This window comes from Hyperoodon ampullatus, assembly GCF_949752795.1.
Source record: "Hyperoodon ampullatus genome assembly, chromosome: 19".
Lineage (NCBI taxonomy): Eukaryota > Metazoa > Chordata > Mammalia > Artiodactyla > Ziphiidae > Hyperoodon > Hyperoodon ampullatus.
Window position 1 is genome coordinate 18,736,043 of NC_136932.1, and position 19,931 is coordinate 18,755,973.

The 19,931-nt window shown below is 41.7% G+C and overlaps 1 protein-coding gene across 2 annotated transcripts in view; it reads right to left on the reverse strand.

Annotated features, from left to right (window-relative positions):
- UNK (unk zinc finger) overlaps positions 1 to 18,166 on the reverse strand; it is a gene marked incomplete at both ends in the record, with an annotated part of 31,954 nt that extends 13,788 nt beyond the window's left edge. For both annotated transcript variants that reach the window (XM_079725628.1, XM_079725627.1), the window contains one exon: positions 18,063 to 18,166. In XM_079725628.1, coding sequence (XP_079581754.1) covers positions 18,063 to 18,166 — 104 coding nt within the window. The remainder of the gene's footprint in view (positions 1 to 18,062) is intronic.
- Positions 18,167 to 19,931: the final 1,765 nt, after the last annotated feature.

Genomic DNA, 19,931 nt, shown 5'->3' on the forward strand with positions numbered 1-19,931 from the left:
TCATTCACTTTGTGTCCAGGTAGAGGGTTTCTTAGATTTACCACCACTGCCCGCCCCCGACACACACACACAGACACACAGTGGGCACAAGCAGGCAGCCCAGTTCTCTTTATTCATTCCTTCAAGCCCTAGCAATGAAGGCAACAAATGGCTTGATAGAAGGCATTTGATGCCAGTGAGGAGGATGGTTCTAGAAGGCACAGAAGGTTGTGTGCAGAAGGGAGTGTGGAGAGAGCAGCCACCTGGAGCTGGAATGCCTGGGAAACAGGCGAGAGGGTGCAGCCCATGTCTTTGGCTCATGCCAGGATATGCAGGGCCTTATCAGTCTGGGCATATGGAAGGTGTACGGACAGGTAGGTCCAGGGCTGAGACTTTCCAGGCAGGTTTTCTTTAATGCTAACGAGAGTGCTGTAAAATCCTCCGAGACAAGGGGAATTGCCTGGTAGTCCAGTGGTTAGGACTCCGTGGTTTCATTGCCAAGGGCCCGGGTTCAATCCCTGGTCGGGGAAACTAAGATCCCACAAGCCATGTGGTGTGGCCAAAAAAACCCAAATCCTCCCAGCCCTGAAGTGTGGAGAAGTGTCCAGGCGTGTGTACTGGGCAGGGGGAAGCTGGAGCTGGGTGCTCCCTGAAGAACACAGATAGGGGGTTTAAGGGGCAGTGAAGCTTCCAAATAGCATCCTATTCATTCAGCACCTATTTACTGAGCACCTACTAGGTGCAGGCATGGTGGTGAGCACTGAGGACACTGACGTAGCAGGTCCTTATCCTTAGGAAGCCCATATTTTCATGGGAGACACACCAGTAACAGGTGGAATCAATCAACTGTGGAAAAGGTTATGAGGAAGGTTTTCAGAGGGCTCTTTGGGAACCCAGAGGAAGGATCCTTGACCCAGGCTGGCACAAAGGAAGGGGGAAGAGAAGGAGAGGTACTTGTGGGTGAAGAATGTGGGAAGGGTGTTTTAGGCAAAGGGAACAGTATGAGCTTAGAAACAGTGTGCCTAAGTCAAAGAGCTCCAAGCGCCTTTGTGGAATGTGAGCGGGGTAGGAGAAGAACTGGAAAAGGGAATGAGGATGAGGTGAGGTGTGGGAGGAGCCACATTTCAGGGATATCATCTCCAGGCTACAGATATATTCTGAGACACTGGGTTGAAACCTGGAAGGCTCCGTAGAGCCTCACAGTCCCTTTGACATTGGAACGTAAGGTCTTTTCTTCCTGTCTCCCTCTCTGTCTGGTTATAGACAGAAATCTGCCCTGCATACTGTACACAGGTACAGTAAGGGGCAGTATCAAACCCTGGCACTGAGTTGGGACACCAATCCCCCAAACTGCTAGACTGATCTCTCCTGCGCAGCACATACTCTGCCTGACTCCTGACCCACAGGATACTAATTCAGGAGGTAACAGGTAGGAAATGGGAGCGGAGGAAGCTGATCCCAGGGCCAGGGAAAAATGAGAAGTATTGATAGTTAGAACTGACAGGTTAAATACAGGACACCCAGTTAAACTGGAATTCCAGATAAATCAAATATTTTCTGGGACATGCTTATACTAAAAAATTATCCATTATCTGAAATTTCAATCTAACTGGCTTTTTTTTTTTTTTTTAAGCATAGCTTCGGTTTCTTTTCTTCTTTTATTTATTTGGCTGCGCTGGGTCTTAGTTGCGGCACACGGGATCTTCATTGCCACGTGCAGGATCTTTAGTTGAGGCATGCGTGTGGGATCTAGTTCCCTGACCAGGAATTGAACCCAGGCCCCCTGCATTGGGAGCACGGAGTCTTAACCACTGGACCACCAGGGAAGTCCCTGGCATCCTGTAGTTTTGTTTGCTAAATCTAGCAACCCTAAGAGTGGCATCTGCCTGCTTAGTATCAGTGCCTCAGTAAAAACCCAGGGAGGCAGTCCAGAGAAGTGACTGTGGATGCAGTCTGTCCTCTCGGAGAGAGTTCCTGGCGAGCCTGCTTCTCTGGGGCAGCCATGTCCACAGTGTTACCTACAGATGCTACGGCTCCAAAGGGCTCCAGCTGGCAGAGGTGTCACAAAGCAAAGACATGGAGGCAACAAATTACCTCATTCTAAGCCTCTTCATCTCCATTCCCACCGCCATGGGTCAGGCACTTGGTACCTTTTAATAAACTGGTCTCCTTGTATCCAGCCTCTCCCCTGTCTAGTTTATGTTGCACAGTACTCATCATTTTCCCCAGAACCCAAATTTAATTTTCAGTTTCTTAAAAGCCTTTAGCTTCCACCAGTAGCCACTGATAAAGACCAACTATTCGACCTGGCATTTCAAGCCCTACACGTCTGGTCCAATGAACTCTTCCAACCTCATTTCTCTTGAATCCAATAACACTGGAGTCCTTGGTGTCTTGCAAAGAGATCTTTAACTTCCCTGCCTTTGCTCATGTCCCCTTCCTCACCTGCAGAAATCTTTCAAGGCTGAATTCAATGGTAATTCATCTTCTGATGCCATCACTTCCATGAAGTTTTCCTTGACCTCTACCTATCCTCCCCCTCCTGCCCCTGTCCCCAGCTAAGTTATCATCTCTAAGCTTTTACAGCACTTTCTCTAAACATTTCTTAGAGTCCTTATCCTGCACTGCATATTAATAATGTGTACATTTTCCTCTATTACTAAATTATAAAGCCCTTGACAGCAAGCATGTAATAACCCAGTACAGTGACAAAGTTTGCTGAATGAATGTAACAAGAAGTCACACAAGAGGCAAAGTCTACAAAGCAATATCAACAATTTTATGATGCCGCCCACAGGCAGACATTGAGAGCTGGAAGCTTAATCCTATTTCCTTGTGAAAAGCACTACAGTGCAGGAAATTTGTAACTCTGCAGATAGGGCGGACTGTCCTGCAGAAAAGCCTCTCATGAGAGAAAGGGCCAAATGACTGAATCTAGGCAGGCAGAATACCCACTTTCAAGCAACAATAATCAATGAGAGCAATGTCTAACCTTCTGCTTAAGCCATTAACAGAACTGTGCCATCCTCCACCTGGGAACCAAAATGTTGTCAGAACTTCCCACTCTCCCTGTCCCCCTCCAACCTTGTGCCAACCAGCAACGCACTGCCCAGACAGCAAGGAGAAACACACTTAGAAGTCACTCTTTTCTACTTTCATGGATTGAAATGAAACAAATTTTCAGTGGAAATGAACAACTGTCTCCATTAAGCTCCAACCGATCTTTCCATTTTAAAGGTTTGAAAGCATAAGATCTAAGAAAATAGGCTGAGACTTACTCGTTCCAATTCAACCAGCTCTCAGGAAAACCAAGAAGTCCTGGAATTCTTGGTAAGGAGAGAAGATTCGCCAACCACCCCTGCCCCACTCCAAGATCTGGGGGGCGCACAGGGCCACAGAGCTCAATTCTTCACACTTCCATCTCCCAGGAATACCCGCACTCAAGGATAAAAGACAATAAACGTGGACTAGCTTCAAATTGCAAGGCCTCAGTGACCTACTGTGGCCAGGATGAGTCAAGAAACCACTCAGGCCCTGAATCAGTAAGAGTTGATGGAAAAAGCCGCATCTTCGTCCTTCCCAGGAGAAGGATCAACGAAGGTTGGAGGAACAGAGGCTGCTCAGAGCCTCACCTTGACTAAGGAGCAGCGCCCGCATGTTTGTCCCAACAGGGGCTGAATTTCAATCAAAGCTATCTTTCACTCCTTTTTAGGACATCATATTAATTATCCTATTAATGGTTTGTTTGTAAATGTAAAGGATCATTGTGCAAGTAACATGCCCACTTACAAAAAATTTTTAAATATAGAAAAGGGGGGACTTCCCTGGTGGTGCAGTGGTTAAGAATCTGCCTGCCAATGCAGGGGACATGGGTTCAAGCCCTGGTCCGGGAAGATCCCACATGCTGCGGAGCAACTAAGCCCGTGAGCCACAACTACTGAGCTTGTGCTCTAGAGCCCACGAGCCACAACTACTGAGGCCGTGCGCCTAGAGCCAGTGCTCCGAAACAAGAGGAGCCACCGCAATGAGAAGCCCGCGCACCAGGACAAAGAGTAGCCCCTGCTCACTGCAACTAGAGAAAGCCCGCACGCAGCAATAAAGACCCAATGCAGCCAAACAAAAATAAATTTTTTAAAAAATATTTTTTTTAAAAAAAGGGCAAAATCACCCTTAATCCCACCATGAATAATGCTAGACTTTTGGTAAATTTTCTCCCAGTATTTTTACACAAATATAATCCTAAGGTATCATATTACTAAACTGCTTTATAAAACTAATACCTTTCCCTAAAAACTTTAAAAATCAAATAAATGCAAACATTTTTTTAAAAAATCAAATACTTTCAATATTTACTGGATTATCTTTACTTTCCAAAATTCTAAAACAGTAAAAATCAGGCTACTTGAAATCAAAATTCAATCACTTGCCCCATTAAACCAACAGTGATAACATAAGGGATTAACAATATATTCAGTAAATTACATCACTTTTTCTAAGATTTTTTTTTTGATGTGGACCATATTTAAAGTCTTTATTGAATTTGTTACAATGTTGCTTCTATGTTTTAGTTTTTTGGCTGCAAGAGGCATGTGGGATCTTAGCTCCCTGACCAGGGATTGACCAGGGATCAAACCCGCACCCCCGGCATTGGAAGGTGAAGTCTTAACCACTGGACCACCAGAGAAGTCCCTACATCACTCTTAAGGTGTTAAATCAAGTGCTAACTGCTTCCAGCTCAATTTCCGGCTAAACTTTTTTTTGGCTGTACCGCTCAGCTTGCGGGATCTTAGTCCTCTGATGACCAGGGATGGAACCCACGCCCTTGGCAGTGAAAGCACAGAGTCCTAAACGCAGGGAATTCCCTCCAGCTAAACTTTAAATCCTAAATTGTCTCACTTAATAGCTTTATCTGTTTGGGTGTTTCACTCTCCTCTGGGTAGGAGGGTGAGCAGAATTTGAATAAACTGAATAAACAGAGAAGAATTAGAGATGGCTGTCAGAAAAACTACATAAATTTATTTTTAAAATTAATTATTTTTATTTATTTTTGGCTGCATTGGGTCTTCGTTGCTGCGCATGGGCTTTCTCTAGTTGCGGGGAGCCGGGGCTACTCTTCATCGCGGAGCACGGGCTCTAGGTGCACGGGCTTCAGTAGTTTTGGAGCATAGGCTCAGTAGTTGCAGCTCACGGGCTCTAGAGCGCAGGCTCAGTAGTTGTGGCACACAGGCTTAGTTGCTCCTCGGCATGTGGGATCTTCCCAGACCAGGGACTGAACCTGTGTCCCCTGCACTGGCAGGTGGATTCTTAACCACTGCGCCACCAGGGAAGTCCTATTTTATCTTTATTTTTTTCCAAGATTTTTTTTTTGACATGGACCAATTTAAAAGTCTGTATTGAATTTGTTACAGTATTGTTTGTTTCCTGTTTCGGTTTTTTGGCCGCAAGGCATGTGGGATCTTAGCTCCCTGGCCAGGGATTGAACCCGCACCCCGTGTTGGAAGGCAAAGTCTTAACCACTGGACCGCCAGGGAAGTCCCCAAACCACGTAAATTTAGAAGCAATGGGGAGGACGTAGCTGACGTTTTAATCCGTATCTATCTAGTTACCCCCTGCTTCTAGAATTGTGCTTAGCATGGCCTCACTCTGACTCTACCTCCCCTGCTGCCACTGACCTGCTCCTCTCGCCAACAGCAAGCTAAACTCTACAGCAGGGTCAGCAAACCTTTTTCTGTAAAGGACCACAGAGTAAGTATTTCAGACTTTGAGGGCTAAAAGGCCAAACTGAGGATATTACATACGTACTCACACAACAAGAGAAAAAACAGATTTCCACACATTTTTTATTGGTGAAAATATAATAGTTGGCTATAATTTTTGGTAATACATGTCTACTAATAAGAATGGACTTAGGGTGGCAGGAATAACATTTGCGAAGTTGGGGGTCCCTTTCACCAAAAGCGGTTACGAATGTTCATCTGTTAATGCTGATTCTGTAATAAGATTTTACTTATTTCACCTTTGAAAATGTCTTTTCACATAGATAGGTACTGACAAATGCTGTTACCTTTCTACAAGCATGATTTTAATTGAGCATATTGGTCTTAGAAGACATTTATAGAATTCTATTAGTGTCTTGATATTTTTTTAGATATCTTTATTGGAGTATAATTGCTTTACAATGCTGTGTTAGTTTCTGTTGTATAACAAAGTGAGTCAGCTGTAAGTATACACATATCCCCCCATATGATGCTTTTCTTTCAACTACTTCCAATGGAAGGTTTGGCATAAACTCATTTGCAAAGGTACATGGATTTTGAAATATGGAAATTTCCTTTGTATTCCTATCAAGATGCAAAATCACTGCTCAAACTATAATTTGTGTTCAGAAATCATATCCATGGTAGGGACTTCCCTGGTGGTCGAGCGGTTAAGAATCTGCCTTCCAGTGTGGGTAGGCAGGTTCGATCCCTGGTCGGGGAACTAAGATCCCACATGCTGTGTGGCACTGAGCCTGCGCGCCACAACTAAGACCCGACGCATCAATCAATCAATCAATCAATGAAATCATATCCATAGTAAATTTGTGTAGGGATAGAGATCTCACCTTTAACTTCTGGCAGCAAAGGAAGTGTGTAAGGCAGTTTGACATGACTTATGTTTCAAACGTGAGTTGTCAAAATGACTTTACTGCAACATAAGGTTTGCATATAAGTGATGTTTTGTCTTGCAATTTTAGGGTGAATTCATTAAGAAACATTATCAAGCCTGCAGCAAAAGCTAATTTCCAAAGCCGTTCAGCATTCGGTAATAGTGGTTGAGAATGATTCTTCTTTCAGAAAAATTTCCATCTCAGCCCTGAACTCAAAAAATTACAAGAAAACTTCACCACTGCTAAGCTATCTAGTTGTGTAGTAGGGCATGCCAGAATATTCAGCTTTTATTTTTTGATAAAAATTCATGGAATTGAGGATTGTTAAGTCCACAAGAGGGAGTGAAGCTCATCATTGATCCTAGCAGTTCAAGAACTCATGACAGATTCGAGTATTTTCCAGAGTCCCTGCTGATGAATAAAATGAATAACCACAGGCTTTAAACACCTTACGTTTTCATAAGCTTTGTAAATTTGTCCAATTAAATCTTTTTCTGCTCCACACATATTCCGTCCATCATCAGTTGTAACAGATATCAGCAAATTATACTTCAGGCCGTAGTGAATTAAGTGTTTTCTTAATGTTTTTGAAAAGAAAATATCCTCAGCTGTAGTTGTTTTAAGTAGACTATTCATAGAAGCTACTTCTTCAGTCACTTCAAACGCGGCATTGACTTCATGAATAAAACTAAACAGTAGCTTCTGTTGACACATCAAGAGCCAAGAAAAACCACACAAAATCATTTGCCTTGTTTTCTAATTGACTACTGATGTTTTTCCCATTGACCTCAACATTTTGAGAAATTGTTCTTGCTGAAAGGCTAATGCTCTTAAACAAGTTTGTTTTCTCTGGACATGTTTCTTCAGCTTCTTCCCTCAAACATAATTTAATTAATTATCCGTAAATGGCGTTCCTTGCTTGGCTAACACATGAGCCACTCAGAAACTTACTTCAGTTGTAGCCTCGTTTTCATTTTTGTGAAGAAATTCTGCTGTAATGAAACAGTCTCTTTAGAATTTTCTAATTTTTCCGACCGTTGCCTTCCTATGAGTTGGGAATATTGTGACAACTACGTAGTCTGGTAACGTTAATGGATTCTTTCAGCACAGCTTTTTAATTACAGATAGCTTTGCCAACTAATTCAGTGACAATTGCTGCCCTAAAAACACGACATTCCAAGTCCATTCTTCTCTTCTCGTTTTGACGTGATACTTAGGCACTGGTAATAAAGAATAAATAAAACATTGTGGTATGCTGACACACATGGCGCTGGAAACACTGTCAAGTTGTAACTGTGTCACCATGATTTGTAGCGCACTGAAGAGCAATGCAGAGCAACAGTCTGGTTTCCATCAGAACTACTGAACCCTGTGGTTAAAGTGCAAAAGCAGCCATAGACAATATCTAAACCAATGAGTGTGGCTTCCATAAAGCTGTATTTATGGATGCTGAAAATTAAATTTCTTTTTTTTTTTGGGGGGGGGCACACGGCATGTGGGATCTTAATTCCCCGACCAGGGATCGAACCCACACTTCCTGCATTTGAAGCACAGAGCCTTACCCACCAGACTGCCAGGGAAGTCCCGAAAATTAAATTTCATATAATTTTCATGTGCCATGAAATATTCTTTTTCAATCATTAAAAATGCAAAAACTATTCTTAGTACACGGGCCATACAAAAGCAGGTAGCAGGCTAGATTTGTTGTACGAGCCATAGTTTACTGACCTCTGCTCAACAAACCATAGCCTCCCCTCATTTTTGACCTCCATACTTTCAATCACGTTGCTCCTGTGTCTGGATCGCCCTTCTGGCTTCTCTCTGCATAAGAGTTTCCTGCCCCGCCCAGTGGTATTAACTGCCCTCTCTTCCATGTTTCCACCACACTGTGTGAATATAGCAGGTATGGCCCCACCACAGTTGATTTCAACCGCTTTGTATACAGCCAGGTCTATTCATCTTTGTACCCCTGCACAAAGCGAGCTTGTAGCAGGTGTTCAGGACTTGTTTGTCCAAGAAAAAGCAAAAGTGTTAAAGCAACCCAAGTGGTACAAGCCTGGTCCACAGCAGCTATGTACTAACCCAGCAAAACACAGACAAGCAACTTAGATGCTTCTCCTGGCAATTAAGAAATCAAACTTCTCCAGCTACTTTGCCCACAAAGTCTGCACAGCCTTGTTCCTCACCCTCAACACTAAATTTAAGATCTTCAGCTTCACATGAAGACTAGAAAAGCAACCAGTGGGATGGCTCACTTTGTAATTGCTGCTGAGAATGTGCAGAGATAAACAGAGATGTATTAAATTCCTTTTTCTGTTTCCTCGAACAACTAAAAGGTATCATGATGACTATTTGGCAAAAACTGGGTACAAACTAGAGATATATTAAGTGAAAGAAAAAAAAAAATATATATATATATATAACTGGACAATTAGGTAAACTATATACAGAAAGAAAAACTAGAAAGAAAACTATATCCAGTATTATTGATTTTAGTAGTTATCGTGGCTTTTCCAAAATTAAATGAAAGATGTATGATGCTAATAAGTCAGAAGAGTTCTTTTAAGTTAAAAGTGAACTGTGGTAAATCTTTTTGTAAAACAAATGACTATTAGAATGTCATCCTGCTTATGATTTGTAAAGTCTGATTGGATACATATGTAAAATGGTCAGATTTGAATAAAAAGGCACATAAGCAAGACAATGATGGCCTCTGGAGAAGCAACAGGAAGAGATGCTGTGTGCTTGGGACTTGATCCCAATGTGCACAGTGAACAGCAATATGTGAGCCCAACAAAAAGGAGGCAACAGACAGAGCCGACAGTAGAAACCCACCCCTGACACCTCGCAGACCGAAGGTCATGGCTCTGCTCCTGGGGAGCCAGCTGCTCTCCTATCTAGTCAGTGGTCACTGCTCATGAGGCTCACATAGGGGTAGCAGAGGTCTGGCAACATGACAGATGTACCCATATCCCTAATAAGCCACTCTGTTCATCTTTATTACAGCTAGTCTTATTAAATCCAAATTTTATCTATTTCAAGCAATAATCAAGCTTCATCATGGAAACAGAATCTTACAATGCAAGAAATGGTCCTGTTCTTAAATATTCCTTATTGAAATCTAGCCACAATGCGATAGGATCCTGAAACTAGCAAAGGAAAGAAAAAACAAAACAAACAAAAAATCCCAAAAAATTCCAGTCACTGTCGAAGACAACATTGTGGTGTCCAAAGGCTCAAATGACACTTATCTATAATCTACTGTTTTCCATATTTATATTAACCCTACTGGCTACTTTATTTTCCCCATACATAACTCCTATAAAGAAATTTAGTCACAGAGCTCATAGTTCATGACTTACCAAAGATTCTTCATTTTTAAGTTTGAGAATAAAATCCTTTTTAACTTCAAGGAGAATACTGTAAGAGCAGATAAGCAGTAGATTAAGAATTCTAAATTACTTATCCAAGTGTGTGTGTTTGTGTGTGTGTGTAAAAATAAATATTTCTTACAATTTGCTGAAAAATCTTTCCTCATTTTTGAAGAGCTTTAGGTAAACTATTAGTTCTGGATTCAATGTCTGTAAGGATATACATACACATTCTGTTTTGACACCAAACATAACCCAGAAACCATACAACTTTATGACAATAACCACACCAGTAGGAGTTACCACAAAAAAAATTGGCTTTTTAAAAAAACAACGCCGAATAAAGCTAAAATTGGTTATTGGTAAATATTTGGACAATTTTTTGTCTAAATCTTTATTTAAGATAAGATAACATGCTATCTTCTGAAGTGATCCTGGTTTAGAACACTCTGGCAGAAAAAGCAAGCCCAGATAGTATTATTCAGGCAAACAAAATAAGCATCTAGTGAATTTTTGCATGTGTCTAAATCTTTAAGACAGGCTTTAATCCTATAACTGGGTTTTAGCCAAAGACCTTGGGGCCAGTACCAACCTAGATACAATGAAACTATCTTAACACACAGTTACATACACAGGAACCCACAGTACAAGCACCACAGGCACTTAAGCAAGCAAACACTTTAAGGTGGGGTGGAGTCACTCACCGGCAAATGATATCAGCCCATTCTCACTGGGAAAGAGCTGATACCTGTGACATGTCCCGGCCCCAAGAACTAACAAGAACCATGAACGGTGCAACGTTGGTGTTCCTGGTTCCTTCTGCCTATAATTTTCTCCTTGCCCTAAGGATCCTGGAACTGGTAAAACTGAGGAAAGTTCATGTAATCAGTGACTCAACGTCACTGATTTTGGAGAATATGTGAGGGGTACTGAAAACCCTGGTTCATTCCCTAAATTAGATAACACCTTGTTTTGATTCAAAGTTTTCCTGTAAACAGCTGGCCTCAAAAACTTCCAATTTGACAAACATTTTAGTATAAAGGTTTTAACTGATGTGTTATTTTGAGCACTTCTGTACAACAGTCTTGATCCCTGAAAGAGTAGTTCCGTTGAGAACACAAATTCATTGAGATATAACCAGGCTGATGGAGGCTATAAAAACTGCGACTGAAGTGAAATTCGAATGGATAGGGAAGAGAGGAGAGTGCTCTGAAGACACCACGGACCCACAGGCTGTTGAAGGAGGTAGCAATGCAACTGAAAGCAGTAACCTGAGCATTGTTCAGATATTGATAAGAATAGTACTTACACTGTGCTAAGTGCCAGGCATGGTTTTAAGCACTTTATATACATTAACTAACTCACTTAATCCTCATAACTACCCCTTGGCACAGGTATTATTGGTATCATCAGGAAACTGACACACAAAGAGGGAAGTCACTTGTCCAAGGTCCCACAGCTAGTAAGCGGCAGAGTTGGGCTTCAAACCCAGACAGTCTGGTCCTAGAGTCACTAGTCTTAAACACCATGCTGTTAACTATGTTTTTCTTAACTGAGCTACAGGAAAAACAAGAGTAGTAACAAATAAGCATAAGTGGCTCTCTAGAAGCTGTTGAAAGTATGTCCGGGAGTTTTTGACAGGCCATAATTACAATACCATAAAATAAGTTACTAAAAACAAAAACAGAAATGTTAACTTCAATGTACTCTATTGGATATTTAATATTCATTTTATGTATTCATTATAAAAGTTCAATAGTAAAATCTTTTCTGTTTGGTTTTAAATAAGAAAATATAAGTACAAGTTTCTAATTTATGTTGTTTGACTTACACAAATCCTAAACTGGCAGGCTACCAGATGCTTGGCATCTCTTAGCACTAAAAGTGAAATAAAAAAGATATAGTAATGTTTTTACCAAAATTAATAAAAGCTTAGATATAAAAACTACTACTTAAAATTTTTAAGTCATAAAACACCATGCCAAATGTTTTTATCAACCTCTTCCTTCCTAAGCATAACTACCTCTCTTCAATGGGGTAGTTTTGTGAATAGGCCAAAATTTCATAGGAAGGTGGGAACACGGGTCTTCCCCTCCTCACTAGAAGTCATTTTGTTAGGACTTATGGTGGCCATATGGTGCTTCAAATACTAATAGGAAACAAATGAGTCAACTTATGAACACAAAAAGCAAACTGTGATGTAAAGAATAAGGAAAGGGAGGAAAATAAGCTCAGATATGACATGATGATACTATCACAGGCCTTAGTATCTTCTTTGTCTCCTAAATAAATTGAGCCACCAACAGGAAAAAGGTCACCTCACAGAGAATGCTATGAGATTTTTAAGTTGCTAGACTCCTTTCCATCTTCTCCTCCTCATCAGCTCTTGATACTGCTGTCAAATTCTACACACTGGCAAAGAAAAAAGGGGTGAAAGTTGAGGGATTTTATAGAGAAAATATTAAAAGTTTGTTGTGATTATTTGAACGAAAATATTATAGCCATTGATATCACTTTAAATGCCTAAAACACATGGCCTATTCTTACAGAAATGCCCATGTGAACATTAGAACAATCATCACAATACCTGCTGAAGAGAATCAATTCATTTTAGCAGAACAGCAACCTCTTCTACATCCCACCCACCCTAGGAAGTAAACACAATTCATTTTATGAAGGTATTGGGAAAAGTGTGCTTATTCTTTATAATGGTTATCAATTCAGAGACAATTTAAAGTACAACTACCAACAACTAGTCGTCTCAAACTTGCTGAGTATTCACTTCTTAAAAGAATCTCCTCAGACTTACAACATGGAGGCATTCGCCTAGAATGGATACACGGAGACGAAGCCATTGAGAAGGCTGGGAAAAGGGTGCCAAGAGCTCTTCACAAACTGCAGGCTTTCCCATGCTGAATGATGCTGCCAAGCCCTGACAGGCCATGTGTCTAAGGCCTCTCTAGTAGGAGGGACTCATATACACTGATTATAACAACCCTTTTTTCCAAAAAAATTGAGATGTAACTTATACAACATAAAAATTCACCATTTTAAAGTGTACATTTCATTAGTTTTTAGGATATTCATCATGTTGTGTAACCATCATCATGGTCTGATTCCAGAACATTTCCATCCCCCCAAAATAAACCCCATACCTATTTTCATATGCAATGATTTTACCCAAACTTTCTCCGTAGATCTCTCTGTTGCCCATGCAGGTATTTTAAGATGGCTGGCTGGGGTGAATCTATAGAGTATCTATATGGTAAGAAAACAAGAAAACTACATTGTCCAGAAAGATACTGAACGCAAATCCTTGGCATTTTTAGCAATTAGGCTAATGTAATTTTTACATATTGGCTAAGAATGGCAGAGAAACTTACATTCAACATCCATCTTCACATAACACATTAGTGTGCCCCAAAATTCATCCAAGGTGTTAAAAGAAGGGAAGACAATCTACTATGATTAGCCATAACTGTCCATAGTTGTAATTTCAAAATATAGAAGATGCATATGTGGGAAAACCTCCTTTAGTATCAAGCACAGCTGGATCAAAAAAACAAAAAACAAAATGAAAAACTTTATGATTAAGCAAATATTATCCCCACTTGGGAAAATAATCCCTACATCAGTTCTCTATTTAAAGTAATGTAGCTTTAAATGCAACCTTACTTTTATCAGTCTTCTAACCTAGAGTCTCTCCTAATGAGAAAAATAACCCTTAGGCAAAGGTCTGGTAGGAAAGCCTGCAGATGTGCGGTGCTCAGGCTGTTGCAGGCCTCTCATTACCTAAGTGAGCTCACGGCTTCTAAGACACACAGGAAGGAGACCTCACCTTCAGGCATCAGGGTGTTGAAAGCGGGAGGAAGTAGGTCCACGAGGGTGTCTTGCTTTTGTGCACTTATCTGGGGTGCTATTTGCAGAGAAGGAGCTCCTTTATAGAGTGTGCCCAAGATGGATTTCTCTAAGTTGCTCTCAGAGTTGTCCAGCTGCCCTCACCAATAAGCCACAGTCTTTGTAGGTTGATAGAAACCACCAGTCAAAGCAGATGCATATGGATTGTGGGGAAGCCTTCTTTAGTATCTAACATAGCTGGATTAAAACAAAAAAACTTAACCATTAAGCAAATCTTCACTTTAATCATTAATTTAGACTATAGCAAATATCAACTAGGTGCTAAAATTGAGTCTACCCTTAGCATGGGCACTTAACACTTATTAATGGGGATTTTGTGGACTTGCCTGAAGGCCACAGTGAGCTCTCAATTTTTGTCCTGCAAGAAATTAGTTCTCCTTGATAAACAAGTAAACAAGATCCAGAAATGTTTATTGGTAATTTAACTCATTCTTGCTGAGGCTGCTAAGCAATGCTTCCAATGACTTCCATTGTGCAACAAGTTGTGCTCTAGTAATGTATTTACAAAGTTATTGCAATCTGCAATAATGATTTAAATACTGTTCATTGCCTGGATTTTCCAAAACACAATCAGATGCAATCAAGTGAAGCTCATGACATTTACATAATGTATAAACTAACAAATTTCCCTCAAAGTAGTTTATCTATGGAAGTACTGCTACATTATTCTTCTTTAAAGATGCCCAGGAAACAGTCCTAAATTAAAACAACACCTGGCTAGATGAGTATAAAGCACTTATCCTCTGTCTACCTATAAGAAATCACCCAGTGGCCAGAAACCTCCAAGTAACCATCAATAAACTGGAATTTCATTTTCCTTTAATACAAGAGAATTAAGAAGTCTGAGAATCAACTGCAGGTAAAAGAATCCAAAAATGATTTAATGTCTTTGAGGTTTATATCCTCTTATAGAGTCAAAATAATGAGATCAAAAACTTAATTTTTTTTTTTGGCCGTGCTGCGCGGCTTGCGCAATCTCAGTTCCCGGACTAGGGATTGAACCTCGGCCACGGCAGTGAAAGCACCAAGTCTTAACCACTGGACTGCCAGAGAATTCCCAAAACCGGGATTTTTTTGACCACACCACACAGCATGCGGGATCTTAGTTCCCACTGGGGGTTGGACCTGTGCCCCCTGCAGTGGAAGCGCAGAATCTTAACCACTGGACGGCCAGGGAAGTCCCAAAACTGGGATGTTTTATTAAAGATGGCAGGTTTTTTGGTGACCTTTCAGCTATACACTTTTAACAATATAATTGTTATGTGTTAGCTAAATTTGTAGATACAGTTCAGAATGTAAATTGCTCCAAAATTTCCCATTCTTCAGTCTGTTTTTATAAAACTCTTCTAAAATATAAGATGGACTTGTTCTAAATAAAGCTGCATTAAATTTAGTCTTTGTCAAAAAAAATAGACAAATTACCTAGCAAGAGGTCACATGGTTCTTGTGTTGAAAAGTACTAATACATACATATTATCATTTTACTTAGCGCTAATCAAATACCTGGAACTGTACAACAGAGGAAATTCTGATATAACCGTTATCTAAAAGGGATGAATTCCTCAAGTCTGGCACAAGTGCCCGCTACACCAGTTTTCTGAAAGGATTAATTCTAAGTTTCCCTTAAAGTAAGAATATTCAACAGCTTAAAAAAAAGAAAAGCCAACAAAATAATTATCCTTCAAACTATGTTACGAATAATCCTCTTGGTTTGGGAAAAGGAGGGCTCAAACTCTAGGACTTTAGTTGTGGTATAAGAATAAAGGGCAAGAAGCAAGCCAACAGGAATACAATTTTTGCTTTTGATGGATTCAACTGTGTTTGCCAAGACTGACATTATGATGAGTGGGATTCAATTTTAATGCAAATCTCTTCTAGATTACTGCAAAATTAATGCATGTCACATAATCTCAAATAACATCAGGTATAAAAAAATACACAAAATCAATGTATAAGAAAGTTTTAAAATGTAAAAAAAATTTGACAGGTAAAAAAATACAAACATTCAAAAAAAAAACAAGGAGTCTGTATCTGTATTCAACAATGGGATCAATGCACTAGATAAGGTCATATTCAGGTTGGAACAAATTCTGGAAATTCATGCTACAAAAGAGAATGAAAAAAATGCTCGGCAGCTCAAAATTTTATAGCAAATATTGAAATCAAAATTAAAATGTTCGTGTCTCCTAACCCCCAAGAAAAACAAATGGGTTCACCTTTAATAAATAAATTCAGAGCCAACAAGTATACTTGTGCCATCATCAGTGTCCTCATGCTCCCTGATCCTCAGACCTGAATGAAGCTTTCCAAATCATCAAGGTTTCTGAATGCTCATAAATCTACCAAGAAAGACAACTGACTTCTATCTCTGATTTTTGGACACACACACACACACACACACACACACACACACACAGGAACAGATAACAGAAAATAAAGAGATGGGAACACCTCCAACCTCCAACCACCCAATCAGGCCTGGGCTTTTCATCTGCTGCTAAGCCACTTTAAGAGCCAAGACTGATTACTCTGTACTTACCCCACAAGGAACGGAAAGACAGATTTTAAAGAAATGAGCATCAAGAGGACAAAGACTCATATTAACATTTACACAGCTGTTGACTTGTTTCATCTCTCAATTCCAAAATGATTAGAAAGCCTTTCTAATATAGACTCCATAGTATACTCAATGACAACACAACACAGAAACAGAGGTTGCTGAAACCAAGATTCACATTACTAAAAATGTTATCGGTATTTTTCTGAAAAAAAGTGATCTGAGCAACCAGTGATTACAAATAAGTTCCAATAAGGTGAAGTTTGCTGATTTCCAAATCAAGACCCTACTGTTGCTTGACCACACCATTCATCTGATCACTGAATTCTCTGAGGTAAAACCATCTCACCAAAGCCAGCGGCAGAATTGCAGAAAGAACTCCAGTAAGAAAGCAATGCAAATGGCCATATTAGAAAAGTTATAGTTAATGTGAGTCAGACTTAAGTCCACAAAAAGTTTCAAATGATTTCAACCAATAACAGAGAATCTCACAAAGAAACCAATACACTTCCTAAAATCGATGTTCCCTAATCCCAGAAGAGTCTCCCAATGGGTCTCACTTCCATCAGTGACAAACAAGCGCTCCTCTTGTCTACTTCCTTCTACTCCAACACACGTTTCTTGCTCTTGGTTCACAAGGCAGCATTACCGTGTTCCCCTTGAGGGCTATTCAACCCCCAACTTCCAAAATCTCCAGCAAGACTGAGGTACACTTGGGGATCCTTCTAAACTTGCACACAACTTGGGAGACGAAGGGGATGTGGGGTACTCAAAGAGCATCAGGGAAAAATGGAAACCAACATTGTGCTTAACAGGAGGGCCTGCCTCTTTTTCTCTTTCTTTCTCCCAAAGCATCTAGCACTAGGTAGTTGCTTAAAGTGCCTTGAGAGACAATATTATAAAAAGACGACAGGGACCTACATTTAAGACACAAGCAGATTCCCAGGAAGAGGCTTCCCATCTTACTGGCCTCTCGTAGCATCAGCATTTGGGGCTCCCTCTGATGCCACATTTGGCTTGGGCCTGAGGACACATTCGGACCCCATCACCCTTGGGATCCCTGACTAGGGCTGGGTCAACTGTTTAAGTGAATTCAATCAAGAGTGACCTCTGTGGACAACACACGGACCTCACGGACACAAAAGGCCTCCTGTGCACACTACATGGGTCGCCTGACAAGACTTCACGCTAACGGTCATTTATAAGCGGGTCTAGGGCTGGCCCCTTAGGAACTCATTCTGGTCGCGTCTTAGACTTCTTATCGCCCCAAAAGTGCCTGGGATTGTGGTTTTATGGTCTGAGGAACAGTTAGGCCTCGAAGGCCCGGCCTAAGATGTGTGCACTCCGCATCCCAAGCTCCCGCCTTCCCCACTCGGCGGCGGGGACCGGGTTTCCCGCCCCTCGGCCGACCAAAGGTTGGTGGCAGTTGGAGGCAGTTGGGACCGGCCCCAGCAGGTTGGAACCGGTCTGGGCCGGGCCGGAGGAAGAAGGGGGGAGGGAGAGGCCGCCTCGCGCTCTCCCTGCGCGCGTGACTCACGCTGGCCGCTGACGTCAGGCGTGCGCGCGCGGCGGGGGGGGCTCTACGTACGTGTAGTGCTGCGGTTTCTCGGGCTGTGCCTGCAGCACCTGAGCGGTGGCGGCCGGGGGCGCCGAGGAAGCTGCGGAGCCGCCGGGCCCTGGGCCCTTCGACATGGTCCTGTCTTCCTGCCTCTTCGCCGCTCCCCTTTTATTATTCAGTCTGCGCGGTCCGCGCCGAGGCCCCAGTGCGCCTGCGCCGCGCCACGAGAACGTGAAGACCCCCCGCATGGCAGCAAGGGTTGCTGGGAGTTGTGGTCCCAGGTTCGGCTGGAATTTTACCGTCAGCAGAGGGTTGCTGCCGAAGGAATGGACCACAATACCCAGGGATCCTTGCAGACGGTGTCCCGGATGCTGAGGGCCCGCGACGGTTTCTGGGGATTGCAGTCCGGCTGCGTTTCTTCTTAACTGCGTGTTTTCAGGTTCGTAGGGGAGCCTTTCCCTGAAATTGGAGCCGCTGGAGTAGAAGAGGCCCAGAACTAGGGAGGGCCTAACGACTGCTGGGAAACGGTTCTAAGTGTAATTGCACTGCCAACAGTGTAACAATTACCTCGCCTCCATACTTAGCACACCCTGGGCTCGGTTCTGATGCCGGCCCTGAGCAGTGGGCCTTTGAGCTTCAGGCACCTGGAGTCCGCCAACATCCTCATTCCTGCAGTGGGACCAAGCTGAGAGGCGTGAAGGAAAGTCTGCCCGTTGGAAGTCAGCTTAAGAAACCTTTGCTAACGAAGAGCTACACTCCACAATACTCTGTTGCTGCGCCTTTGCTGAGGCGCTCCGTAAACCTTTACCAGCCCTGAAACCTGGAACTCCACGACTTGGGTCCCTTCTCAACTCGACACCTGGCTTGACCAACTTGTTTCCAGTACATTAAGGGCCAAGGACGAATTTAATCTCCGTCTAGCATAGTCTCAGGTACACTGGCAAGCTGCAGGGGCGTCGAGAAACATCACAGTGTCCAGAGGAAGGGCCTGGGTTTGAGTAGGGAGTGCGATTTATAATCCACTCTAGTTTCCTGCTGCGGATGCCAGCGTTTCTACTGGTGAAAATGTCTCCTCCCCGCTTCCCGCCAGTTGGGCGAAGTTCTTCATAGATATTTTAACACTTGTTATTTAACTTTGTTTTCCATATTGAATCTATTTTAGACCATTGTTTTACAGACTAATTTACATTTTATTAGATAACGTTAACTAATGTTAATCTCATTAAACACATTCCGAATAACGAATAACCTTACGGGTGAAGCAGGGTGGGGTGAATGGAAAATTAAGACTGATACATATCTATTTTATTTTGTTACGAGTAACTTCACATCAGAAGCCAAATTGTCAGCCTACAAAGTTGAGAAACTGGTATTTCTTAAACATGTCAAATCAGTTGTTTAACCACTAGGGGCATTTGAAGATGAAAAATTCCAAAAGGACAAAAAAGTTGTGTATTGCTTTACTCCTATTATTAAATCCAAATAATTGGCATATATGTTATCCCCAAAATACCCAAGTGTGATTTGAATGAAGAAATATAGTTAAGAGTGCTAGATTTTAAATAAGGGTATACCATGAGCTTCAGAATAAGTGTGTACTGGTAGAATTGGGAGATGATACCATCCAAACTGCTTAATTTACGGAAGAGGAAACCAAAACTCAGAGAGGTTAAGTAACTTGTGCGAAGTTACTCAGCAAGTCTGACAGAACAGGAACTAGGACAGTAGCCTACATGCTGCATCATGTTTTGCATTGTTTTGACTGTATTAACATTTTCAGTTGTTCCCTATTTCCTGTGTTGCATTTCCTCCCCTGCGTCCACTTAGGAAAAAGAACATAGCGATAAGACGGCCAAATAAGAGGGACAAACTGTTTCCACTAATCATTCTTAAATGGAT